The sequence below is a fragment of the Myxocyprinus asiaticus genome, chromosome 23, assembly GCF_019703515.2.
Source record: "Myxocyprinus asiaticus isolate MX2 ecotype Aquarium Trade chromosome 23, UBuf_Myxa_2, whole genome shotgun sequence".
Classification (NCBI taxonomy): Eukaryota; Metazoa; Chordata; class Actinopteri; order Cypriniformes; family Catostomidae; genus Myxocyprinus; species Myxocyprinus asiaticus.
In genome coordinates, this window is record NC_059366.1 from 22924531 (window position 1) to 22950738 (window position 26208).

The window sequence follows — 26208 nt, forward strand, 5'->3', positions numbered from 1 at the left end:
ACAGATATAATATTAGCAAACTATAGTTTTGGGAGGTCATTTAGGACATCTACTTTGTGCATGACACAAGTAATTTTTCCAACAATTGTTTACAGACAGATCGTTTCACTTTTAATTGACTATATCACAATTCCAGTGGGTCAGAAGTTTACATACACTAAGTTAACTGTGCCTTTAAGCAGCTTGGAAAATTCCAGAAAATGATTTTTGGCACCATTCAGAGTAATTTCTAGAGACTGTTGTGTGTGAAAATCCCAGGAGATCAGCAGTTACAGAAATACACAAACCAGCCTGTCTGGCACCAACAATCATCCATGCAATTATCTAATCATCCAATCGTGTGGCAGCAGTGCATAAAGTCATGCAGATATGGGCCAGGAGCTTAAGTTAATGTTCACATCAACCATCAGAATGGGGAAAAAATGTGATCTCAGTGATTTGGAGCATGGCAAAATTGTTGGTGCCAGACGGGCTGGTTTGAATATTTCTGTAACTGCTGATCTCCTGGGATTTTCATGCACAACGGTCTCTAGAATTTACTCCGAATGGTGCCAAAAACAAAAAAAACATTCAGTGAGCAGCAGTTCTATGGATGGAAATGCCTTGTTGATGAGAGAGGTCAGCAGAGAAAGTCCAGACTGGTTCAAACTGACAAAGTCTATGGTAACTCAGATAAACACACTGTACAATTGTGGTGTGAAGAATATCATCTCAGAATGCTAATCTGAGATGCAGGTTAGTGCTGTTTTGGCAGCACGAGGGGGACCTACACAATATTAGCCAGGTGGTTTTAATGTTGTGGCAGATCGGTATGTGTGTGTATTTATATATATATATATATATATATATATATATATATATATATATATATATATATATATATATATATATATAAACTAATGTAAATAAAGTCATCATACAGTGTGTATGTATATATATAGCCTTTAGTTTATTGAAAGCACCTGTGCAGATGCTAATGTCCATCAGTGTTGATCAGCTGCTGCTCGTTGTTTGTAAACATTCTAGCAAGCAAGATCAGAGAATTGCTGATATAATTTGATTTCATTGGTGCTTTCTAAATTCCATTTAGTTCAACTAGGCTCTCTTTAAGTGCATGAGAGTATATCATGTTTAGAGTGTTTATGTTGCATTGTGGCATTGTCTATTTGATGGAGTGCTGCAGTTTGGAAGATGTGATTATTATGGCCAGTTTTGTTATCAGCACATTCAGCCATCCAAGTGAAAAACTCTCTTCCATCCATTGCTTTAGCTACTCTGCACTGATCTTATTAACATCCATTATAGGGGCCATGAAAGCCATTGATCTGTGTGTTTGTGCATGTCTGTACATTTCTCCATTCATATATCATCCAGAAATGTCAAGCTTTTTTCTTCCTCCCTCTTTCTCCCTTGTTCATGTCTTAGTTTCCCTCTCCGGAGTGGGACACGGTTACCCCAGAAGCCAAAAACCTCATCAACCAGATGTTGACCATCAACCCAGCGAAGAGGATCACGGCTGACCAGGCACTGAAGCATCCTTGGGTCTGCGTAAGTCCCCCAGCCTTAAACCAGTGGTTCTCAAATAGTATTGCAGACATCAAGTGATGACCCAGCACAGTATTGAAATTGTTTATTGTGCAAAGATAAACACAAATGTCCTTAAGCAAACATTACAATTATTAACATAACCATGAACTGCATAGGCCCAACAATTGACAGACTGAATAGGACATTAACTTTTTTGGTTCCTAAATGTCTCTTTTATTTTGATAGTTTCATGTCATCAGCAGACAGCAATTCACCACACAAAGCAAACTGTGGTTGTGGCACAAACCATATTTGTCCTCGCTGCAAGTGAACCCATTTTAATGTAGTCTTAGTCATATTTTCTTTTACCTTGTATTGTTTTGTTCATGGTTTTCGAGGATGCGGGCATGTCAAGTAACCTGGTCATGTTGGCATCTGCCTTTTTTGTATGAATTTGCTTCAAAATACCATAGAGTCTGATTGGATGCACACTATTTGACATCAAGCGTTTTCTCCTCCCTTTTTAAGTTGTTTAAGCCATTTTTATTTTGCTATACTAATTATGCATGATCAAGTTGCTTTTTATTATTTGCATTTAGCATTGTTACTGTTACCAGCTGTCCGAGACCGTATCGGAACTGACCTACAATGCATTTTTGTTTCGAGAACCTCTGCCTTAAACCCCATTCACAATAACACAATATTTACACCTAAATGACTCTTTATTCTTGTCTTAAGATGTTACAGATGTATGAACTTTTCTAAACCTGTTAATTTGACATGCAAATGGCGTTATACTGCGTCTCCGTTAGCGAGCGACACAATAAAACCATCGCTCTTGTTAATAACTAACAAAGCTGTTAACATTGCAAGCGCGTGACATTGAAGCAATCTATAGTTTTGACTCCTTTAATATCACAGTCATAATGCAGCCCATTTGACAAGAATGGCAGAGATACCAAAAATGCTTTGTGTACCAGCTGCATGGTGAAGAGAGACACTTAAAAACCTGTTACATCTCTCATCTCCATCTCTCCATCCAGGTTCGAAATTAACGGGGGCTCTGGGCAAAAATGCCCCCTAAATTCAAAAAATACCCCCGCAAAGAGTTCTTGTTGTTTTATTACTAACATCTGATAGCCTATAGGCCTACTTCCAAATACATAGGCCTACATCGCGATCTTCATTGGAACTTTTGCTAAACTTTATTTGTTTCGTGCCTTCCATTGTGCAAATGTCAGTGGCGGATACTGGCACGATAAACACACACAAACGGGCACTCGCTTCTCACGCTTCACAACAGTTTGGTGTCGTGCTCGCACGCTAAATTACATGACCGTTCGGTCCTTTTGTTCAAAATATACTATCCTAGTAAGTAACACTGTCACTGTCTGTGCTATGGCCTACTTACCTGCCCATCGGTTCATCTCACTTATGCATCTCTCTGTTTGAAAAGCCTCCTCACCTGCTAGAAGCCAAAAGTGCGGGAAGGATGGATGTTATATATTTAAGTTAATCAGGTCTGAGAGAAAACCAAATACAATGTAACCAAATGCTACAATGTAGTTAATAATAATATTAACAAAAATAATATGTAGATAAATAGCTTGATGTGAAATAAAACATTATTAATGATACAATAATAATTTTACATTAACCACTTTTAGTGTTTGAATCAAATCTCTGACTAATTTTCATTGTGAAATGTTTCTTTTTGCATTGTTTTATTCAATTGGCATGGAGAAGTTGCCAAGTTTTTTAAACTCCTCATTTCAAATCTGGAGAAATGCTGTCATCTCCTCTGTCGCTGCATTCGTTTTGAAGCCAATGTTAATTTAATAGCCAAAATGTTTGGAAATATGTGAATGAGAAAAAAAAAACGTTTTGTTTCAGAACCAATGCACATTATGCAATGTACAGATCATGCAATTTGGTAATTATTGAAAGATGCCATTTTTCAAATTGACTTAATTGTTTAAATTCTAACATAAAAGGATGACAGGGTCAATTTTATAAGGTTAGAATAGAAACAAAATTTGCCCTAGTAAAGGTAAAAAAAAATGCCCCTGGAAATCAAATATTGCCCCTTAATGAAAAAGTTGATTTCTGACCCTGGTTCCATCTGACCTATACAGGAATTTAGAAAAGTAGCCCCCCGTGAGATTTAGGTGAATTTCAGACCTTTTAGTGTTATGAGTTTTATTCCTCCCTCCCCCCAAAGTGTGTAAATCCCGCGAAATGAGCCGTGTAAGGGGGGAATTCCCCCTCATTTTCAGAAAGGAATTTCAGGCCCTGAAATAGCAACTGGCATGTGTCATAATGTCATATACTTAACCCTCCAGGCTGCAATGAAGAAAGGAAAAAAAAAAAAACATTGAAACATATGCCAGCCTGTTTGGTTGTTGAAAACATAGAATGACACTTTATATCGAATTTGTAATACACTGTACATATCTGTCATGGATTTTTGTCCTGAGGACTTTGCTGTCTCTCTCCCACATAGCAACGTTCCACTGTTGCCTCAATGATGCATCGTCAAGAGACTGTTGAGTGTCTGCGCAAGTTCAACGCCCGCAGAAAACTGAAGGTTTGGTTTGTTCATTAACACTTTATCCATGTTTATGATTGTTTGAAGATTTGTTCTCAGCATTGTTTATTTTTATTATAAGTTTCTAGATTTTAAAATTAAGAATTGTTATTTTTCCTGCAGGGGGCCATACTTACCACCATGCTGGTGTCCAGGAACTTCTCAGGTGAATAACTTATTTACTTCAGTAACATTAGTGAGAGCTCTGGACTGCAAAAATCATATGCTTTATGAGTATCTTTTATCTTTTTCCAGTAAAAATATCTTGACATCTAACATCATGACTGAAAAAGATATTAACATTAATTATTTTTTCTTGTGCCACTGGCAGATTTTTTCACTTGCTTATGCTTCAAACAACAGAACACATCTGCCAGTGGCACAAGACAAAATACATGTCATCTGTCATCATTTACTCAGACCTTAATGTTTTTCCAGACCCATTTGACTTTCTTTCTTCTGTGGAACATCCTCAGTCACCATTCACTTTCATTGTATCTTTTTTCTTTATAAAGGAAGTGAATGGTGACTGATGCTAACATTATGTCTAATATCTCCTTTTGTGTTCCACGGAAGAAAGAGAGTCATACAGGTTTGGAGCAACATGAGTGTGAGTAAACGATGACAGAATGGTCATTTTTGGGAGTTCTGTTTAATATCTTAATTCTGCATGCCAGGTGAACTTTTTTTGGATGCTTTTTTATTTTTACTGGAGAACAGGACAAAAATGTAACTGTTAAGAATATGATTTTTTGCAGTGTGCTCCTACATTGAAGGAATCAGAATGTTATGGTTTTGAGTGTATATTTTGAAGCCTTTTTTAAATTTTTTAATCTGGCCCCACTTTCCTGACTGCATAGAGTCATTTTGGCTTTGCTTTAGGTTGGTTTGTTTGGATACAAATGTGTGTGCACACACTGGGGTAAGTTTTTATGTGTTCCCAGAGAGGCTGAGCTTCTTTTTAGTTGGCCTCTCCAAAATGAAATGCTCTTTTGTCCAATAGTGGGTCGGCAGCACACCAGCCCGGCCACCCCCACCACCAGCTCAGCTGCACTGGCACAGGAAGGTACGTGAGATGGGCACAAGGGGGCCATTGCCCACTTTCAGCCTCTCTTCTGCCAGCATGTGATCTAGGGGAGCCTGCTATACCCTTGCCAATGCACGGGCACTAAAACTCTTTGGAGAGACCATTTGCTATGCAGAGAATACATACAGGCCTTCGCACAAACACGGTCTCCAGGGTTTGGATTCAGTGATTGAATTTAGATCACTTCAGTATATAAATTCAATAGAGATCTTGAGTGAATTTATATCTTGTCTGTATTGAGCTGAATGCTTGAATATGATATCATTTACTCACCCCAATGTAATTCCGAACCCATATGACTTACTTTTTTCCATGGAACACAAAAGGGAGATGTTAGGCAGAATGACATCCTCAATCACCATTCACTTTTATTGTATGAGATAAGATGACTGAGGTCCTTAACATTCTCCCTAACATCTCTTTTTGTGTTTCTCATGGAAGGAAGTCACAGATTTGGAACAATATGACAGCGAGTACAAGATAAGAGATTGTTTTATTTTTAAGTGAGCTATCCCCAGTGCCGTTCCTATCCCATTTGGAACCCTAGGTGAGACCCTCCAGCCCTTTATTTTATAAAAATTACCCCAAATGAAATTCAGTCACTCCCAACCCTGGGACACATCTGTATCTCTTTGTGCATCATGCCTTTTAACCAAAGTCTAGGATGAAAGGGCCCTTTCCTGATAAAGGCTGCCTTTTCCTTCGACCTGCACAGAACATCTTTACACAAGTGCTGCAAACTTGTTAGGAGATGTTATGTGTCATTGTCAGCAGGTTGGGATGGTAAGGTGTATCTTTAAATGTATTATGTTTTCCATATGATGTCTTTCTGGAAACATAATGCATTATGGGTTTGCACTCTGGTGATGGTCCAGGGATTCTCGGGTGGAGGTATTTTGATGTGGGTCTCCTTAAGCAAAGACTTGTTTTATCATCTTAATGGTTTCTTAAGGTGGCTCATTCTCCTTGTATGCCTCCAATGTCAGGCCATCTTTTGGTCAACCACACAACTGCACTGGTATGAAATTGTGGGTACATGCTGACCTGCAAAGATCAAGGCTGACATGCAGTTGCCTGTGTTCTATAGTCCTGAGGTTGTGTAAGAATGAATGTCAAAGTCACATGTATGTGTTAGCATGCTTTAAAGGGAAGACTTATCAAGAATAACCCCTCAGCTGAAATGCCACCAGTTCTTCACTCAGCAAGGATCGTTCATGTTTGAGTGGTGTGCTTCAGACGTATCAGCATGTACTCAGGTGTCTTTGTGCATGGAGGAAACAACAGGATCCACCTGTCCTATTGTGTCATGCTTCTTGCTTTTTTTGTTTATTACTTGTCTTTCTTCCCACTCATGTTCGTCTTAATGAATATGGCATGTCTGTGAATGCTCTGCCAACTACTTTTGTTACTTAACAATAATACTTGTCAGTTGCAGCTTCTGTATATTAAACACAGTGAAACAATAGTGAAAGAATAGTTTTAACACCTTGCGTTAACCAGTCGTGATGCGATAAGATTCCAGCGATCAGAGAAGAATCCAAATCTGTCTGTCGACACTGAATGCAAACTGATGTGCGACACAGCACACAACCAATGAGAACATATCTGATGGTTAAAGGAAAAATACAAAATAAAGAAAAAAATCTGAAAAGCTTATCATTTTATAAAAGGTTAGAAAGTGATTTTATCACACTAAAATCATGTCAACATGGATATTGTTTACGTCTTGTGGCTAAACTTCTGAAACAGTGAGTGTTTTAACATTTACAGACTGGCCCCATTCACTTCCATTGTAAGTGTCTCCATGTAAGCCAGGTTTGCTTTTTTTTAAGAAAAGAAGGGACAAGTCGAAATGAATTTTTGTGGCAATCAACATTATGCCACAAATGCTGTCAAGTGAGCTTAAGTTGTATTGAACCTGGAATATTCCTTTAATGTACTGTTATGAGAAGCTGGATTTATGACCAATGAAAGCTCACAGTGGGTCAGGCTACCCGGTACGGCACTGCAGAAATAGAAATGCAAGCTACAGCAATTGACAAGAAGAATGCAAGTCGATAGAAATAGATACCAATCTATATCAACAGAATGTCCTGACACTTGTTGAGATTGCGGCTGTTAGAACAAAAACTCTGATTAACATGGAAGAGATGCCTTTTATCACATGCTGCTTTATTGCGTTGCTTCTGGTTACGACAAGATGTAAGAATTTATTTGTTTGTTTGTTTGTTTGTTTATTTATTTATTTATTCCAATTAGAAGTGGTAGCTCCCAGATGTGTCAGTTTCAAAATCAACAAACCACCTTGTCAATGAATGATAGATATTTTGAGTAAATATTGGGTAAAATAAGTTCCTTTAATTAATGCCTTCATTAAATTGTATTATATACATAACTGCCTTTCATCAGACATCCGCCACCCTGCTTTCTAGATAACGGCAGGATCTTCGGCCATAAGAAAAAAAACCCGATATTGGTTCTTTCACTAAACTCATATTATTAATGTTTTGATTTATTACATATATCACAACTATTAAATAATGCAGCTCATAACGGCTGACTCATATGACCCTATTATACAGTTATTTTCTCAATGCCACTCCTTAATTATGAGCTCAACAGCAAAACAGGTCAGAAAAGTAGGAATTATCTTCCCACCACTCACAGGCTGTGTCTTGTTTCGAAGGATGCGTGCTAGGTAGAATGCGTCCTTTGAAGGCTGAAGTATACCGAGCGTCCTCCTTTAAACAAATCTCATTTAAACGAGACAGCGTTTGTAGGACAAACGAAAACGGAACGTAACATGGTTGCTATGACAGCACGCCACTCTTTAACAAGCGCGAGCGCTTTGAGTGAGAAGAGAACAAAGTCCCTCTGGAAGGGAATGCATGAGGTACATTTTAGGAGAAATGTACCTCATGCATCCTCCGAATTCCCGTGAAAGAAGGTTGCATTCGAAGGCTGCATTCGAAGTGTCCTACTCACTTTTCTGAAACGAGACAGCCTTGATGACGTAAGGCGGCCGTCAAATGCGACCTCCGGAGGATGCATCCTTCCAAATGAGACACAGCCACTGTCTCATGAATGTAAAGTAAACTGAGGCAGACAGACATTGGAGCTGTGTGCAGTATTGATGCTTTTAGTGATAACAGCAGGCCAGGCAGGAAATGTCTCTGCACAGCATAGACCCAGCATGAAATAAAGTAATAAATACTTTTTATTTTGTTTGCCACCGTTTTTTGTTTTCTTTTTGAATAATATGTTGATTGATTTATTTTGCCTTTCTCCCTTTTGCATTCTTTCATTCCTCTATCCACTTTGGAAGGTAAGGGAATTTGAAGATCTGAAATACTTGGAAAGTCTTTGTGTGTGTGTTGTCGTTTGTGCACATAGTATGTTATGTTGTATACTGTATGTCATTAGTCTGTTTTCTGTTGAACCTCTTTCTGTAAGAACTTCAGGAGGGATGTATTCATAGAATATGTTTCATCAACCAATCTGAGGATCTTTCATGCTTTCTTGGTGGAGAGAATTTTCTTGCTTCTTTTACACCTACAGTATATACAAGGGTTTGATATTTGCTTTTAGCCATGTGTCTAAATGGAAATCTGCATTTTTATCATCCAGTAGATCATAGGATCTCTTGTTTCTCAAGAGCACAATGCAAGTTGATCAGATGTTTCAACTGTTCTAAATGTTTTGTTTTCTCTCTTATCTTTCAGCATGCAAAAGTTTACTGAACAAAAAGTCTGATGGCGTGAAGGTAAGCCCGAACACATTTTCTCTCTCATTACTTAAGTTCTTTTATTATTGATTTTTTTTTTTATTTTATATTTTTTATCATTAACAAATACAAAATTTTTCCCCAGTTTCTTTTATTTATTTATTTTTAAAGAATTTCTGGTCACATTTTGTTTTTTTCCCCCCTCCCCTTTTTTCACCCCTTCACTGTGTTAAATAATAGCTAAGCAACCAGCAAATTTGCATAGCCAGCAGGATGGCATTAAACCCAAGACAATTTAAATATTCTACATATATTCTAAATTATGTTTAATTATTTATAATTATGTGATTTTGAATAATTGTAAAAGGAATAAATCCACCCCAAAGAGGCTTTTATTGCCAAATCAAAAACCATTTAGCATATTTAGACGGATATTTGCCCATATGTCCTTTTAGATGATATCGTTCTCATTCTGATTCATGGCAAAATCTGTCAAAGCAGAGAGATCTACTCAGCCCTGCACCTGTCTCTGTGCATGCAGTGAATCATCAGCTTTTCAACAGAACCAAGAAGCATTAGCTGCTCAAAATCTTTATCAATGAAATCAGTTTCAACAGTGTAACACTTTTCAAATGTTGCTACTAAAAACACCCGTCACATCACACATGGCTTTGCGACTTCTTATGGTTGTTTTTTTCCTCTCTCTCTTTCTTCTCTGTGGGATCTAACTAGCCGCTTTGTTTTTTTCTGTGTCCACTGGCCTGTTTTCTATGCTTCCCTGTTTTGCCCTCCTCTGTTTCACTCTGTTCAGAAAAGGAAGTCAAGCTCCAGTGTTTATTTGATGGTGAGATCTGTTCTGTGTCTCTCTCCTGTTTCTGACTCTTCCTCAACACTTTCTCGCTGGCTTGCTCTCTTTTTTTCTTGGTCGAGATGCTCGAGAGTTTGTTTGGGTCTTTTTTTGTCTCATTGTTGGACTTAAATAGGATTTTGTCAATCATAGGTCCATCATTATCACAATTGACATTAACAGAGTCATGATCGCCCGTTCAACTCTGTTTTACCCTGGCACAAACATTTACACTCATACATACACACAGACACAGATTTATTAGAAAGCTCATTCCCCTGCAGTTCATCCTTCATTACCAATGCATCTCGGTGCTCTCTTTGTTAGCTGGACCAGGGGTTTCTGTCTAAGAGGTTGCTTGCTCTGTCTCTCTTCAGACATTTACCTTGACCTAAGGTTGACCAGTCTTCTGAGAGCCCTCGATACATCCTGTTAGGTTTCCCTGAGCTCTGCGCTGCCTTTAGACCCAGAGAATGTAGCATCCTCTGACTATAAACCAGGGGTGTTTGTTCAAAGTGGACTAAAGGGCTCTTACTTGATGCTTCTCAGTAGAAAAGAGAGGATTTAAATGCTACTGAGGCAGACTTTTTAAGCCACACTGGAACTCCCCTTTTCCCCCACAGTCCCTAGTGTGTCAGGCCATATCTGTTGCCATGGCAATATCTGCAGTGGCTGTGACATCAGGCTTGGCCTGACAACAAATGAAGAGCCCCTTGTCATAATGATGAAAATCAGTTTGATATCAGATTTACTTTGATTTAAAACTGCCATTCTTTAAACCCATTTTTTCAGTTCTCTTTTTCTTTTTGTTGATCTTTCTTTTTCCCTTTATAATAAAGCATTTCTTAGGGTGATAGCAAGTAAATGACAACAGCAATGGTTGATATGGAGGTTTCTGCATTTGTCTTTTCACACTCCATTTACTAGACTTAAACTTGTCTGTGGTTTTTCCCATTTTCAATATCTAAACAACATCATTCAGACCTCTACGCATAAATGCTCATCTCTCATACTGTATCTCGAGTTTCTCCTTCACCAGGTCAGATAAGTTTTACTCTTATGTAGACCCTAACATCAAATAGACCCTGTCCTTTACAGCTGTATTTGAATTTTAAACTTCAAAACTTGTTTTGGAGAGATTTGCATATCTTAGACTTTGTATAAGTCTTGAGACATACAAGAGATTCTGGAAATGTGCAATGTTGAAACTTAAAAGTAAACTAGAATGACTGTGCCACATAAATCTTTGGTATGGACTTTACCACCCAAACTGCCTTTCAGAGTCCTGGATTCCAAGATTTGACAGCATCTTTGACATAAGAAGTTATACAGTTTTAAGCTTTTATAATAAATATTTGTAAAGGCTTCAGATTTGTTTATTTTTCATTATTTGTAAACAGTTTCTAAATTGACTTTTTTTGGGGGTACAGTGAGTTTGGGATGAGCTACTTTTGGCTGCTGTTCTGCTTCTATCTGTTTGATCAGTGTTTGTTAACCTGTCTCACCAATCCTACCTGTTTTAAAATGTCTCTTGTGTTTTACTGCCACCTTTTATCTATTTTTTTTCTTTGTTCTTCTTTCCTTTCTCCCTTAAATATAACATATATTGATTTATACTGTCACAGGTCTGTGCATAAACTTCTCAGTAAAGCTTTTCACTGCATGCACTAGTGGACTATCAATGTCCTGTAGCCTGAAACATCAGCTCAGTCACACTGGCCTCTAGTCATTACTGTGCCAGTAGCTTATTAGATTTAATACCCCCTTAAATAAACACTTTTCCTGAAAAAATTTCTTTCTTTCATTTTGATGTTATTTTTTTATTTATTTTTTAATGTTTTGGGGTACTGTAGGAACTTCATCTTCATGGGCTCTAGAATGTTCTAATTGATTTTTCTAGCATGTAGAAATTCTGTTACTATATTTTCAGATAGTGTTTATTTAGAATAATTATTATTGCACTGTAATATCATGGCCCCTTATAAAGGTTTGAAAGATGTTCACATGGACACAAAAACACTTCAACATACACTTTGATTAAATAATTTGAAAACGCATTACTAGATTGTTAATTGTCTTGCATTACAGTCCCTCTAATTTATTTAAAAATGTTTTGGAAATCATGTTTTATCGTTGTAGAGCATATAGTAAACCATTAAAAGACCATTCAGATTCAATACAAGTTAAGCTCACTCGACAGCATTTGTGGCATAATATTGATTACCACTACCACTGATTCGATTTAATTCGACTCGTCTTTCTTTAAAAAAAGCTAAAATCTGGGTTCCACTGAGGTACTTACAATGGAAGTGAATAGGGCCAATATATAAACGTTAACATACTCACTGTTTCAAAAGTATAGCCACAAGACATAAAAAAAAAATTTTATTATGATTTTAGTGTGATTAAAATCACTTACTAATCTTTTCTGAGTAAAGGTATATCCAGTTTTACAACCTTGTTGCCATGCCGATGTAATGCATTAAACCCTAAAACAACTGTAAAAACTATGTTCTAAACAACTTTACAGCTCAAATAATATGCGAGTTTTAACAGAAGAATAAATGTAAATGCTTTTATAAAATTTAAAGTTTCACATTTCTGCCTTTAAACCCTCCAAATAGTGGCTCCATTCACATCCATTGTATGTGCCTCACTGTAACCTCAATTTTTGCTTTTTGTAAAGAAAAGGAGGGATGAGTTGTTGTTTTTTTGTATTAGTAATCAACATCATGCCGTAAATGCTGTCGATTGAGCTTAACCTAGAATAGGTTCGCTTTATGAAACAACCATTAAAGAAAGCTTACTGGTTCATTTTATACATCACACCTTATTTTATCTTTGTTTTATCAAGCATAATTATGTGAATTTCTTGGTATGTGAGTATTGTTTCATTAGTTTGGATTTTGTAGGCTCTGCACTACAATCAGTATTATGAATCTGTAATTCAAAGAATGTAACAAGTGTATCAGTTGCACTAGGATGCATTACTGTTACTTTTAAGCATATGTACACTCCCCTTTCGTGCAGTTCTGTTGCCTCTCGATGTGTCAAGTATGAGCTGGGACCTTTCAGTTCTTGAACTGCACTGAATAGAAATCATTTTGTGTTGTCATTGTTTTTTTTTTTTGTTGTTGTTTTAATTGTTTTGTTTATTTTACCCCAGCCACAGACAAACAACAACAAAAACAGTGTAGTAAGCAGCAGCACCAAAGACAGCAGCATATCATCCACTGCACCAATGGTACCTCATCTAACATTTTATTTCCTTCATCATGTATTTACTCATAGAATTTCCTTTTCTTTCTTCTGAAGTCTTTGTTTAGTAAAAGGGTTTATCAATTTATCCCATACCTATTTTTTTGACTTCCACTACCTCATCGCTCAATTCACTTACATCAAGATGTGTGATGTTACTCATGCTTTTGATGAGTGGAACTAAAGCATCTGGTTTGTGTCTCTGTATTTCTCTCTCACTACCTATTTTACCCAAACAAACTCACAGGAAAAGTTTTGACCAATTTCAAATAACCAATTTCATTTTTTTCTTCTTCAATTTCCAGCCATTTTAGGATGATTTTTTATTCTTGCCTCTGAAATAATTTTCTAGATGTTTCCTTATCCTAGTAAAAGATAGATGTACTTTCTCACGGTCGCAACTACAAGGGTAAAACAGGATCCATTTATGTTAGGAAGCAGAACTGTTTTATTTGTTGTGAAGATGCAGTCACTACCTTTGCATTGAGGGCGTTTGCTCATTTGGTTGACAAATGCCCATCGCTGGTACTGCTCAGTAACCAGTACACAGTCTTAAAGGGATAGTTCACCCAAAAATGATTTAATTTACTGCATTTTTTTCCCCATACAATGAAAGTAAATGGTGACCTTTGAGGTCATATTGGTCAATTAAAAATGAAACAGTTCCACCAACAAACCACAGTTACAGTATCACAAAGATACTAAGATATCAAAGAGTCACTAAACATGAGTATGATGTGCTCATAAATCTAGTGATTGTAAGACGGTGCCAAAAGAGTTGCATTGACTCACTAAATCACAGCAGTTATGCTGGCTTTAGAGTGGCCCACCTCTCTGCATGTAGGGACTGCGTCTTCAAGTGTGCATTGACAGCGTGCTTACTAGAGGGTACCATGTAAGTAGTGGTGGTGGAAATAAAGTAGGATCAAGTGTGTCTGTGTGTATGTGCAAAGGCGGGATCAATGCTTTGTGTTTTCATGAGAAATAAAATATTGTGGCATTGAAAGCTAGCTATTTGTGCTGTGCTAATCTTTTCTGTATAGTCTGTGTGCTGTTGGTGACTGTGGTTGTCTTGGAGAGAGAACTTACATTATTACTTGCTCTGCTGTGTCTCTGTGGTTAACTGTACCCAATCCGTGCCTGCATATCCATTTATCTAACTGCAAGGCCCTTGTGTTATGTCTTTCTCTATAGACATTGTAGTTAGAGTATGATATCCAGTGGACCCCCAAAATACTTGGACACACTTTAAAATGTATATTTAACAAAAGCATTTCACAAAAAGTTTAAGTTATACTACTTTTATAAATCAGTACTGTTCAAAATTAAGACGAGGGTTTGGACCCTTTCTAGTTGTCAAACGATAGTGGAACATCTCCATGGTTAATGTGATGAACTCTGCTAGGACACCTGTGTGAACTTGAGGGGTACTGACCTAATACTTCTACTAAAAATAACTTTTGGATGAGTTGGTTAAACGTAATTGCTAAAATGGCTCAGAAAAGTGAAGTTACTGCTGATAAAAGGTCTAGCATCATTTGTTTGCAGATGCCACTTGGTTTCATACTTTGTTCTCTATTCCAATTAAATTCATATATGTTTAAGTGTGACTTGAGTGTCCAAATAATTTTTAAGGTCACTGTATACATATTTCTTCTCAAGTGGCTCATATGCAGTGTTCTCCAATATTATTGATCTGTGTACATTTTTGCTACTGAAGATTATGGCAGTAGTATAAGTTAAAGTTTTAGGGTCCCCACACCCTTTTCCCTTAGTCCTGCATGGTAAACTCTCTCCTAACTCTCCCCAGGAACCACAGACCACTGTCGTGCACAATCCACCCGATGGCATCAAGGTAAGCCACCTGTTTTAGCTCTGACACTAAACATTGGTCATTTGGGCAACTTCACAAACACTGCAACACTTAAATCTTCAAAGCAACACTACAAATATCACTCAACACTGGCGGCTGGTAAATGGGGCTTGCCCTCTTGCAGGATTGGCTGGATTGTGCAAGGCTTGGTGTGTTCCTGGGTGAACATCTATTGTTCTGTGAGGGGTCTGTGTGTCTGAGGGAGAGCTTGGATATATCTGTGCTTGTGGGTGATTCTTTATGTGTGTAGTTGCTGATTTACAGTGGATGGCCCTTATATTCCATGCCGATTTATAGACCCTGTCTGCTCCCTGTCTTCCCACCATATATACCACATTCCCTCCATCTCTCTCTCTTTCTGGTCACAGGGGTCTACAGAGAGCCAAAACACCACAGAAGAGGAGGACATGAAAGGTAGGAAAGGTACACTATCAACTCCTCATGTACTTTGCATGTCTTTCTCTTTTTCTTTGGGATCTAAACAGCAGGATAGAGTTTTAAATGGTAATAAATGTGCGCTTGATGTACACTACAAAGAGTTTGGACACACCTACTCATTCTTTATGATAACTTTTTTCCAAATAATAGTATCACAGACAAATGGAAGTATGGAAATTATGAAGTGAGCAAAAATGTTTTTAAACCAGTCAAAACTGTCTTATATTTTAGCTTCTTCAGAGTAGCCACCCTTTGCTTAGATTACAGCTCTGCACACCGGCTTTAAGAGGTGCCACATGGGATGCTTTTGAAATGGTATTCCCATGTATGCTGGGCACTCTTTGGTGGCGTTTTCTTCTCTATCTGGTGCAGCTCATCCATTTAAAACAAAATGTTGTAACATTATTAAAATTTTTCAACAAAACTAATTTAAAGTATTTAAGCATGTGTCTTTTGAATAGGTTTGTATGGTTTGTAAGATCCTGAGAAAAATGAATTCAGTCTAATGTACCCAAACTTTTGACTGGTAGTGTATGTGTACTGATGCATACAAAATACAAATGTACACAAATATTGCTTGGTTATTCAAATTTCAGTTAGTGTATCAAAATTTTTACACTTTCCCAGCTCTCATTGGGAAAACAATAGAGTAGAATAAAGAGTGTACTGTACAGATACAGGAAGTGAGTTTTTGACAGTGAGATCGAGACCTCTGTAGTGACAAAATCTTCATGGCTGTTGATAGGCTGGTGATATTTGATTGCAATATCGTGTGTGTTTTAGTGGCCTGATCAGCTAACGGGCAACTTGTCAGCTGCTGTAGTTACAGGGGGTTGTACCTAATACTCGACTAGTGGATTAGTTCTTCCAATAGTTGATGCATTGTGTTGACTATTCATGGATCACATAACTTCAGTTACGCTTCTATCTATATGATGACAACACGAGAAAAATTCATCACACACAAACTGTGTTTTGGTGTATTTGCCTGCAAATATATGCAAATATTTTTGGAATTATTGGGAAATGAAAATAAAGTGAACCCTGCTTTAACACAACCTGTTATGAGTGAACCACACTGCATGCACTGCAGACATTTTAAGCATTCATGTACAAGCCAGTATTCTTGCGCAAGCGCTGTATGGTGAGGGATTTACATTAAGTAAACATTGACCTGCCTACTAGTCAACTAATTTTCTTGATGACTAGTCAACAATTTGTAATTGTGCCATCCCTAGTAGATACATTGACGGTCCACAGCAGCAGCTATAGTGTAATATTAGGGACTAAAAAAAGGGTCAGTCTGACTGATTGCTATGATGAATCAGCCCAAGCTCTGCTGTGAAAGAGCAGTCTTGTTCACATGATAATGATGAATCACAGAGTTTTGCCTTCTTATAATGAATGTCCACAGTATCTGAGCAAATATTTCAGCTTTACAGCACTGACCTTTACAAGAAACAAATTCCTCTCCTGAGAATGAGTCTCAGTATCCCATCTCGGCCAGAGCCTTTCGCCTAGCACAGTCACATGATGGTTCATTACAGCGCAGCAATATTAAACAACAGTTTAATTCAATTATCCACAACCATGGCACCATTATTATTTTTTATTTTTTTATCTCATATTTTCTGATTGTTGTGTTGATCCATTTTTGTGTTTATTGGGTTTGTACATTGCTTTTTAGAGCTGTTTGATAATGAAAAATCACAATCTATCCACAAGTTTAATTCTATCCACGCCTTTTTCAGGCAATAATATTTCAATACATTTTCAATCCTTTCAATTGCTTTCTGCTCATAAGTTCATAGCATTTTGAACTCATAGTTCACTGCTCATAGCATTTTCTGTAACTCTATTGTGTTTTGGTGTTACTGTTAATGTGTGATTATTATCATGCAAATTGTTTAGTTATTTCCATATGTAAAAATAGTTCCAAAGGAGTGAAGGAAAAGGGTTGTGGTATAACTTGCCACAACAATTGTCATCTTTTGTCATCCCCCCCCCCCCCCCCAGTATCGGTGGGTGGGGCTAGCAATGACAGTGCAGTGGTCAGCCAATGCAGTGCCTCTGATGAGCCAACTCCTCAATCTGAGGCTCCTCCCCACTGCCCAACTCCCAGTAAGTTAACTGCTACAGCAGCTACTGGTCATCTGACCCTCAACATTGTCAGCTGTTTCTACACCCTCTCTTTAACTGCCATGCTCTTTGTTTCTACTGTTCGCTCTGCTAAAGTAGCTAAAGGTATTACTCACCTCTCTAAGCCTGTCATCTAATATACTACTTTTATACATCTGTCAATAATAAAAGGGTCATGACATGAGGAATAAATTTTTCCTTGATCTTTTAACATATAAGAGGTCATTGTACTATAAAAACATATTGTAAGTTTCAGAACTCAAAACTTCCTCCTCACTGCAAAAAGAGTATTTGTTGAAACCAAGCTGCCAAAACGACTCGTTCTCTTCTTCCTTCACATTGTGATGTCATACTGTGGTAGACATTTGCATCTGACCGCCTTCACAACAACACATCAATCTCTACTTTACCTTATCACTTCTGTAGCCCACCCAGTAGTGGTGAGCAGTGAGATGGCAAGGAGAGAGCAGGTCAATCAAGAGCTGAGAGCCAATCATAACAGTGACTGTTTGACTGTTTTTTGTGTGCAAAATGTTTTATTGGTATTATAAGTGAACCTCAAGGAGCATATTAAAATAAAATAAAGGCATGTCATGACCCCTTTAAAGCTGAAGTATGTAATTTCTGTGGCACTAGTGCCACCGAACAGAATTGCAAAAATAAACAAGGTTTCCAAAACAGTTTTACGGATACAACCCTTGTCTGCTGTTGTTCGAACCATCAGATAGTCCCACCCAACTCACACCATTGGTTGAGTAACGATGTTGGGGCGGGTCGCTCTAAACAGACACAGGAATTTTATAGTGCCACAGAGACAAAGCATTTACAGTTTTCAAGAAAATTAACTTCTGTGAATGTCTTGCTTGTAGTTGTCTCTGCAGATAAATCTGGGATAGAAGGAAGTATTTTAACACTGAAAAAAGTTACATACTTCAGCTTTAAGCAAATTATGTGCCCTATTGTTTTTTATAAATTGGATAGTTCCAATCCTGGCCTTTGATTGGTCAATACAGTGTTCCTTCCATGCTAACACAATATAGTAGAAGCTATTATGCAAAACACCTGTTCACCATATCACTGAGCAGCAGCAGCAGCTATAGCAAATTTTTTTGTCTTGTTTGTTGCATAGTAACTTTGTCATGTCAGGTATTATATCTTCTAGTGGAAGTTTGGAACTTGATGAATTTGCTTAAATAAAGCTTTAGTGAAAATGTATGTCCTTAATATGAACTGACAGGCTATTCTGTAGTAAAAAGGCTTTGGAAAAAATGGTTAGGCACTCAAGGCTGTGCTATATCGCTATATGCTGCATGTCGTACCTAACAACCCCCTATATTTGTGACTGTATTCGTAATATAGGACAACCTTGAATGTTATTGTTTAATTAGGGCTTAATCATAGATCATTGCAGTACTTAAAATCTGAATGCCGTATAATCTGCTGTAATCCATCACATTGCACACTTCTTAGTGCATAGAGACAGCAAAAACGGGTAAAGCGTAGTGAGTTTTTGCTAGTCCATCATCTTTGCCCTTTGTTGATGTACTTCCTCACCTCTGACATGGAAAGAATTGCATTGACCTTCTTAGTCAGAGTGACCTTTACATTTATTTATCTTTGTGACACTGAATACTTTGAGTGTGACAGATGAGCAGAGGGCTCATGCTGGGACTGTTCACAGCAAACAGCTCTAAACACACCCACCCGCACACTGTGCCTATTTCTACCCAGTATGGCCATTGCGTTTGATTCATCCATCATTGTAGCTCCTTGTGTTCTTCATGAACTCCTACTGCTTTTGCCACTGTAGTACATAGATTACTGTCGCAGTTATAACACGGGGAGATCTTTAAATGTTAAAGCTCAACCACCTTACATATACAGTATGTCTCTGTCCATTTCAACTGTTGTGTTCAGCAACTGCTCAAACCATTGAAGACTGCTGTAGGTCTCCGTTTAAGAAAAGCCATGAGAGTGGGACTGCCACCATCTGCTGGATGCTTTTTATACTGCTAAAGCAAACTCTGCTAGCTCTCAGTATCAGTTTGTTGCAGTGTTACTTGAGCGTACTGTAATCCTCTAGTTTATTTTTTTTTATATATATACAACAGAACAGTGGGGTTCAATAGTCCACATTTAATTTCTGGGATTCATGTCTAATTTAGACCTGAAAAATAAACTATAATAAATTTAAAAAAATTAGGATTTTGAAAAATGTAAAACATTTGTAATGTCAAAACTTATTAAATTATCAAATTAATAGTATTTTCACTAGTGAACCTTACTGTATCTCCACTATAGTGTGTGGCTCCCCTGTTCATAAACAAATTCAGTAATCATATACTTACTGAATTTGTTTCTGCAATATTTTTTATGTGTGACATGCTGTGAATAGCAGTGCAGTGATTTATAGGTGAAGTGTGTCATTTCAGCACACTAGTGACACCAAATAGAATGGCAAAAATAATGACAGTACTCGAGCAAGTTTCAAACACCACCTGATCAGATTGCGATTCCATTTTGTGGCGCTAGTGACGCAGAACTTTACCTATTAGCATGGTTTGTAACAGCTTGGTATTTTCTACGTAGACCACAATAGAATCTACATGTATGAAATAGTCACTATGTTTTCATTTAGTTCTCACATGCTTGTCATACATTTGTTGTGCTGTGGCTTAGCATCTCTTTGTGCGTGGTTGCTATATTGTTTGTTTGTGCTGTTGTCTTGCAGCCGACTCACCACATGATGTTAAGCGTGTTGCTTGGAGAAGTTTAGGTCAGAGCTCCTGCCTTAATTTAGAGCTTGCTGTACCTGCTCAAGCCTCCACAACAGCAGGGGGCAGCAGCATGCAAAGGCCACAGTGTAAGTGTTAGACTAGACATGGTGAAATATAGATACGATAAAGTTTATTTCTCTAAATAGCAGTCCTGTCCATGCCTGGCATTCCCTCCTGGCTTTACAAAGTCCCTGCAGAATCCATTACACAGTAACAGTCCTCTCTAACGAAACTTGTCCATCTGTAGGGAGAATGAGCTCTGTGTTTTAGGCTGATGCAAGTCTAAATCTTGGTTGGTTTGTGTTACTCTGCTGGTTGAATGCAGAAGCATTGAATTACTGCTGAATTATAATATATACTAGGACAATATAAGATCTGGTCTATCTACATCTTCTTATTGAAAGGAATGTATGCCTTCAAAGTACTGGAGGATGTTAGAAGAAGACTGAATATAAATGTGGGTGAAAAACAGCCTAATAAGCTTGTGATAAAGTCAGGATGCTTGAGCCTCAGTAGACAGCTCCCAATTCCCAAGTCTTTTCAAAAACAATAGTGTGCTGAGCTGAATGAGAGATTTCAGGAGTAAGAGCAGCTAGCTAGGAGCTTGCGTAAAGTAGGTTTGTGGTTTTTAATATAATTAATGAACTGGGAATGGATGTGGATTGAGGTTGATTGTGTTCCTGTGTTTCCTCCCTTTTCCCCAAACACCAGCACGAAAGCAGGAGATAATTAAAATTACAGAGCAGCTGATTGAGGCAATAAACAATGGAGATTTTGAAGCTTACATGTAAGTACTGTTTATACATGTTTCTTTCATCTGGCTTATTTGCTACTGATTAAATAGATTAGATTGTAATGTCTCTTTTTATAGATTTTCATAATTTTTGTTTGGTAGATTTTGTGGTTTTTATTAGTTCTGAGGTAATGCTGTCTGAAGGGGATTTACAGCGGGTATAGGTGATTATTTTAGTTTGATTTCACAATTTTCTGCAATAGATTGTTAACAAACTTATAGAAAACACCCCAAATAATAGCCAAAGTAGTGTGTATTTATGTAATGAATGTAATGAATTTATATCACTTTTGCAAAATGGACCAAAAAACAAAAACAAAACAACAACATTACAGTGTCCTTATTTCAGTTTTCTTTCTGGCTATTGAATTGATATTTTGCTTATATATCAAAAGCAGTATCTCATGTTTCATAAAAGGTACAAACCCCTTTTTGATTCTTTTCATTACTTTTTATTGATTTTGATTCTTACATTGCTTTTAATCGTTTTTTTTTTTTCATTAGCATTTTTGAGGCCATTTATCTTAAAAAAAAAAAAAAAAAAAAGGAGAGACAAAATACATGTAATTGCATGAAGCACTTAATGTTTTGTTTAGCTATACCCTTTTTTTTTTATAAGGGCATAACAATTATGAATCAAAGTTGTTGGTCACATTAAAACAAATTGTGACCTCTGTGGAGTCTATCACTTCTGTAATAAGAAGCAAATGTATGCATATTTAGTAAGATAATGTACATGTGCATATTTCAAAATATAAATGGGTAAAATAAAAAAGAAAATTCTGCACCTCTTTTGTTTCAGGAGGATCTGTGATCCTGGCCTAACTTCTTTTGAGCCAGAGGCACTTGGAAACCTGGTAGAGGGAATGGACTTCCATAAGTTCTACTTTGAGAATTGTAAGTCCAATGCTTTTTAATAGAGTAGTGTAACCTTTGTGAATCAACAAGTTTAATTCCGTTAAAGGATATCATGAATGAAAGAATGCTTGACAAACTGAAGCTAACCTATAAGCCTGATATACTGTAACTGATCATGTCTTTGTCAACTCTTTGTGTTTGACTGCTGTGGCCTGTTTCTACAGTGCTGAGTAAGAACAGTAAGCCTATCCATACAACCATTCTGAACCCTCATGTGCACCTGATTGGAGAGGACGCAGCCTGCATCGCTTATATCCGCCTGACGCAGTACATCAACAGCCAGGGCCACCCACGCAGCTGTCAATCAGAGGAGACGCGCGTGTGGCACCGGCGCGATTCCAAGTGGCTCAATATCCACTTCCACTGCTCTGGAGCGCCCGCCGCACCTCTACAGTGAAGCACATGGGGCAAAGGTACACATCACAAGACAAAGCTTGTATACTAGGATCAGTGCATACAGCAACCTTTAAATCAAATGCAAAAGTGGCTGTAAATAATGCTTAAAATATTTTACCACAGTAAATACTCTGCTCGAATACATGTAAGTAATTGGCCAGGCCCTATGATGGATTATACAGCTTTCTACTGTCTACTGCCATGGTAAATATTGATAGAATGTAAATATTTTAATGATTTTAGTTGTTGGGGATGTTTTCATGTTCAGTTTTCTGAATGTGAGAGATGATTTTAGTTTTTTGTTTTTTTGTTTTTTACAAAAAAACAGCACTTGCCTCTGAAAAAACAAATACAGATATCTGACATCTAAAGGCCACTATGTTGTCTGCAGAGCCACTGAACCCATACTAAATCTATAACTAGATCTAGAATAAAATATTCTGAAAAAACAATAATAATATCATTGTAATAAATAATAATAATAATAAACAGATTAATTCACAATGGGGCCATTTTTTTTGCCCTAATTTTTTATGTATCTAGGGCTTTTTTGTCATTTTCTGTGGAATTTTTGCCCAGATCCCTTTTTAATTTCTGTCCATGACTGGGATACGCCTTAGAATCAACACATTGGACAATTATTTGCCATTTGTCATATGAAAAGGATCATATCATTTTCTGTTTTAAATCTAAGTATTGATGTTCAACAGAAAATATTGAACATAGATAAACTCATCAATTCCTGGCTGCTTTCCTCTCTCTCTAAGCATGTCTGAATACTAAAGCTGATTGGAGCATTTCTTCTCCGTGCACGAATTGCCGCCTGGAGCCCGGCCAGAAGAGAACCTCTTGAAGTTTTGAAAACAGAAGGGAAAAAAATGGCACAACCAAGAAATCTATTTAAAAGCCAACTGTGGCCACCACTTCAGTCCAAACCTAGCTAGATGATGTGTGGTGGGCGGCCATGGCAGCAGCCCTGCCTTCTGGATGCTGCATGCTTCTAATGCCCACATGGGGCGCTGTATTGTCTTTATCCATAATCCTGTAGTTTCTGCTGCCCAACATTCGGAAAAGGTGTTTCAAGTATTTCTATATATTGTAAAATATTGAGATCTGCACTTGTGTAATTAACAACTGATGGCAGTTAGGATCAGAAATGTGAATTCTTATAAAGAGCACATGCCATTTAGGGGTCAGTGATGTAGGTTTTAATAAGTTTAAGAAAACTCAACACTTTTATTTTGTTTTTCTTTTTTTTATGCAAATAATTTGAATATTAGAGGAACAGAAAAAAAAAGTTGGCCAGAAGTTACAGCACCAAAATGTAGACATCTTAGACTTTGAGAAGAGGCCGTTTTAATGTTGCTTTTATTTTTCTTGGAAATGAAGAATGGGGTTTTCTGGCATTTTGTAGTGTTTTTGTGGAACTATTGATTTTTATCTCCTGAATGATGATGTATTTGAAAGTATTTTTCGTTTTCAAGAACATTGTTTTTAAAGTGGGACATGATTTAATATAATTGTGCATAAATAGATACAGTATATATAAAGAGAAAGGAAAAAAAAAAAACAGTCTGTCTTGTCAGGATACATGGAGGGGATTTGTGCGAGCGTTTGCTTGAATTTGTCCGTAAGTGTAAATGTCTCTTTGGGACTCAATATGCTTGTTGCTCTGTTGTGTTTTGAGTAGGTCTTTACACATAAACACATGGACATGTTTACATAAGACCTAAACCTAAAGTTGCAGAACTTTCATTTCCTTTAATTAGTATTCTGAGTCCATCATATGACTGTTCTCCAGAAGGCACTAAACACTACACGCAATGACCAGGCTCACAGCTTTCACTCATGGAGATACCCAGCTCACCCTTTAGGCTTCCAGCTACTGTGCATATCAATTTGTAAACTAAAAGCATGTCAAAAAAAGAAAGAAAAAAAGAAATGAAATGGCCTGTATTGTTTTGCACACAAGCTTGTGACTCTATGTTGTTCTCTTCACTTTGCAACTTCAGGTTATGAAATCCTTTCATAGGGGTCCACGCTCTGTAAGGAGACCCAAACTACCCAAAATCAGTCACATTACCCCTCCTTGAGTGTCTGTACACTTGTCTCAATTTGTTCTAGTGCTGTTTACATTGTCTCATGATTTTTTTTATCAAACATTGTGACTTTAAAGAAAGTAAGTATTGTTTGGTTAGACAGTGATCACATAACTCTCTGCAGACTGGAAATGTAATGAAAAGACATGCTTAATGCATTTCCAGGGGTTTTCTTTTTTTAAGTGGTCCATTTTGTGGCAGAATCTGTTCTGATGTTCTTCTGAGTGTTGATATTTTGTCATGGATTTGTTTTGATCTTGTTTTATTTTATTATTTCCAATTTAACTTGTAAATACTAATGCAGATTTTGGATGAGGGATAGATTGAAAGCTTTGCAAATCGAGCAGGATCCCTCAACATCTGAATATACACTTTCAGTACACTGGCACTTGAACACAACTCTCACAGACCGCTTTCAGATCAACAAAGTAAACTCGCATAGTTTTACAAAAAAAAAAAAAAATTTATAACGCTGGTTTGGGTGTGTCAAAGCACACGGACACATTGAGCTCCCTTTAAAGCTTATCTGTGTGACTGTCATTCATTGACTGTGTTATTATGTAGAATCCTGTGTATGAATTATGATGCCTGTGGGGCCTTGCTTCATCCCTTCCCTCTGTGCTAAGCCATTGCTTGTGACATGTTACCTTTTGAAGCTGGGCAAACATTGCACCAAATGACTCTGTATGGTGAAAAAAAAATGGGGGAAAAGAGTTCTCCTACCCTAAGGCATCTTGTTAGTTAGTTCACTAGTTTACAGATGAAACCGTCTGGCACTGTGATGTCTGCCATACCATCAAACCATGCTCTCTGTTGCTCCCTGTTGCAGTGTGCCTACACCAATGTGATATTTGGATTTGAGTAGCGTCACTAATGACGACCAGCCCCATTTTCTGGCCACTTCCTTGTCTATGTTAAAGTGCAGTGTAGTTATTTCAACTTAACTGATCTTTTAAGAAATCTTTTAATGGTCAAGAGTGAAGGAGATATTTCCAGATGCAGCAGATTGTAGTTCTTGTTTTTCTTATGGCTGTTAGATGGACACAAGAGCCTTTGTATTCTAACTGAATAACTCCTTAAGGCTACTCTAACTACCAGACCATATATGCAGTTCAAAAGGAGGAAAATATGCATGTGTACATTTCTGGTAATGTTTTTCACTGTCTGTGTTTAACAAAAATTTTAGTCTATGTTTATTAACTGCATCTTCAAGGTAAATGAAGTGTGGCTCTAAAACATGGTTTCCTATGCTAAAATTATTTGATCTTTTTGTGAAGAAAAGGACAAAGAGATTATCAAAGCTTCCGCTTGGTATATTTCCCCATTCTTGTCAATTGTTTTGCATTGTAACCATATATGATGGCAGTACAAATTATTATACTCTGAGGTTTAATTGGATGCTGGATTTTTTTTGCATGACCATACAGTTAATAAAACTATGAATTTAAATCTATCAAGTGTTTGTTTGAATGTTGTTAAACCATCATAGCTTTGTTATTGAAACATTTGAAAGTATGTAATAAAAGAACATTTAAACAGCAGTGTCTTTGCTCTCCTGCTCAGCATGATTTTTGTTTTTATTTGTTTCCTAATACATCCTAAGAGTGTTTGTATATAAATATGATTATGCATCATGTTTTTCAATGCTACTTGTTGAACCAGTTTTTATGCTGTCATAGCTATTTAAACATGAGGAAGAATGTGATATAGTTATATATAAACAAAGCTAATATTGAGTAAAATCT

General features: G+C 37.2%; 1 protein-coding gene across 28 annotated transcripts in view; it reads left to right on the forward strand.

The window, feature by feature from the left end:
- Positions 1-26004, forward strand: part of LOC127414196 (calcium/calmodulin-dependent protein kinase type II subunit gamma-like) — an 85563-nt gene extending 59559 nt beyond the window's left edge. Inside the window, exons 10-23 of one of the 28 annotated variants that reach the window (XM_051652055.1) lie at positions 1426-1548; positions 4031-4114; positions 4238-4280; positions 5118-5180; positions 8924-8964; positions 12939-13016; positions 14841-14885; positions 15272-15326; positions 17358-17462; positions 20212-20343; positions 20969-21044; positions 21853-21947; positions 22133-22381; positions 23132-26004. In XM_051652055.1, the coding sequence (XP_051508015.1) occupies positions 1426-1548; positions 4031-4114; positions 4238-4280; positions 5118-5180; positions 8924-8964; positions 12939-13016; positions 14841-14885; positions 15272-15326; positions 17358-17462; positions 20212-20343; positions 20969-21044; positions 21853-21947; positions 22133-22365 (1173 nt within the window). In that variant the 3' untranslated portion in view covers positions 22366-22381; positions 23132-26004. Of the gene's footprint in view, positions 1-1425; positions 1549-4030; positions 4115-4237; positions 4281-5117; positions 5181-8923; positions 8965-9736; positions 9770-12938; positions 13017-14840; positions 14886-15271; positions 15327-17357; positions 17463-20211; positions 20344-20968; positions 21045-21852; positions 21948-22132; positions 22382-23131 lie in introns of all 28 variants that reach the window. The other 27 variants (XM_051652026.1, XM_051652027.1, XM_051652033.1 and 24 more) reach the window with 27 other exon arrangements.
- Positions 26005-26208: the final 204 nt, after the last annotated feature.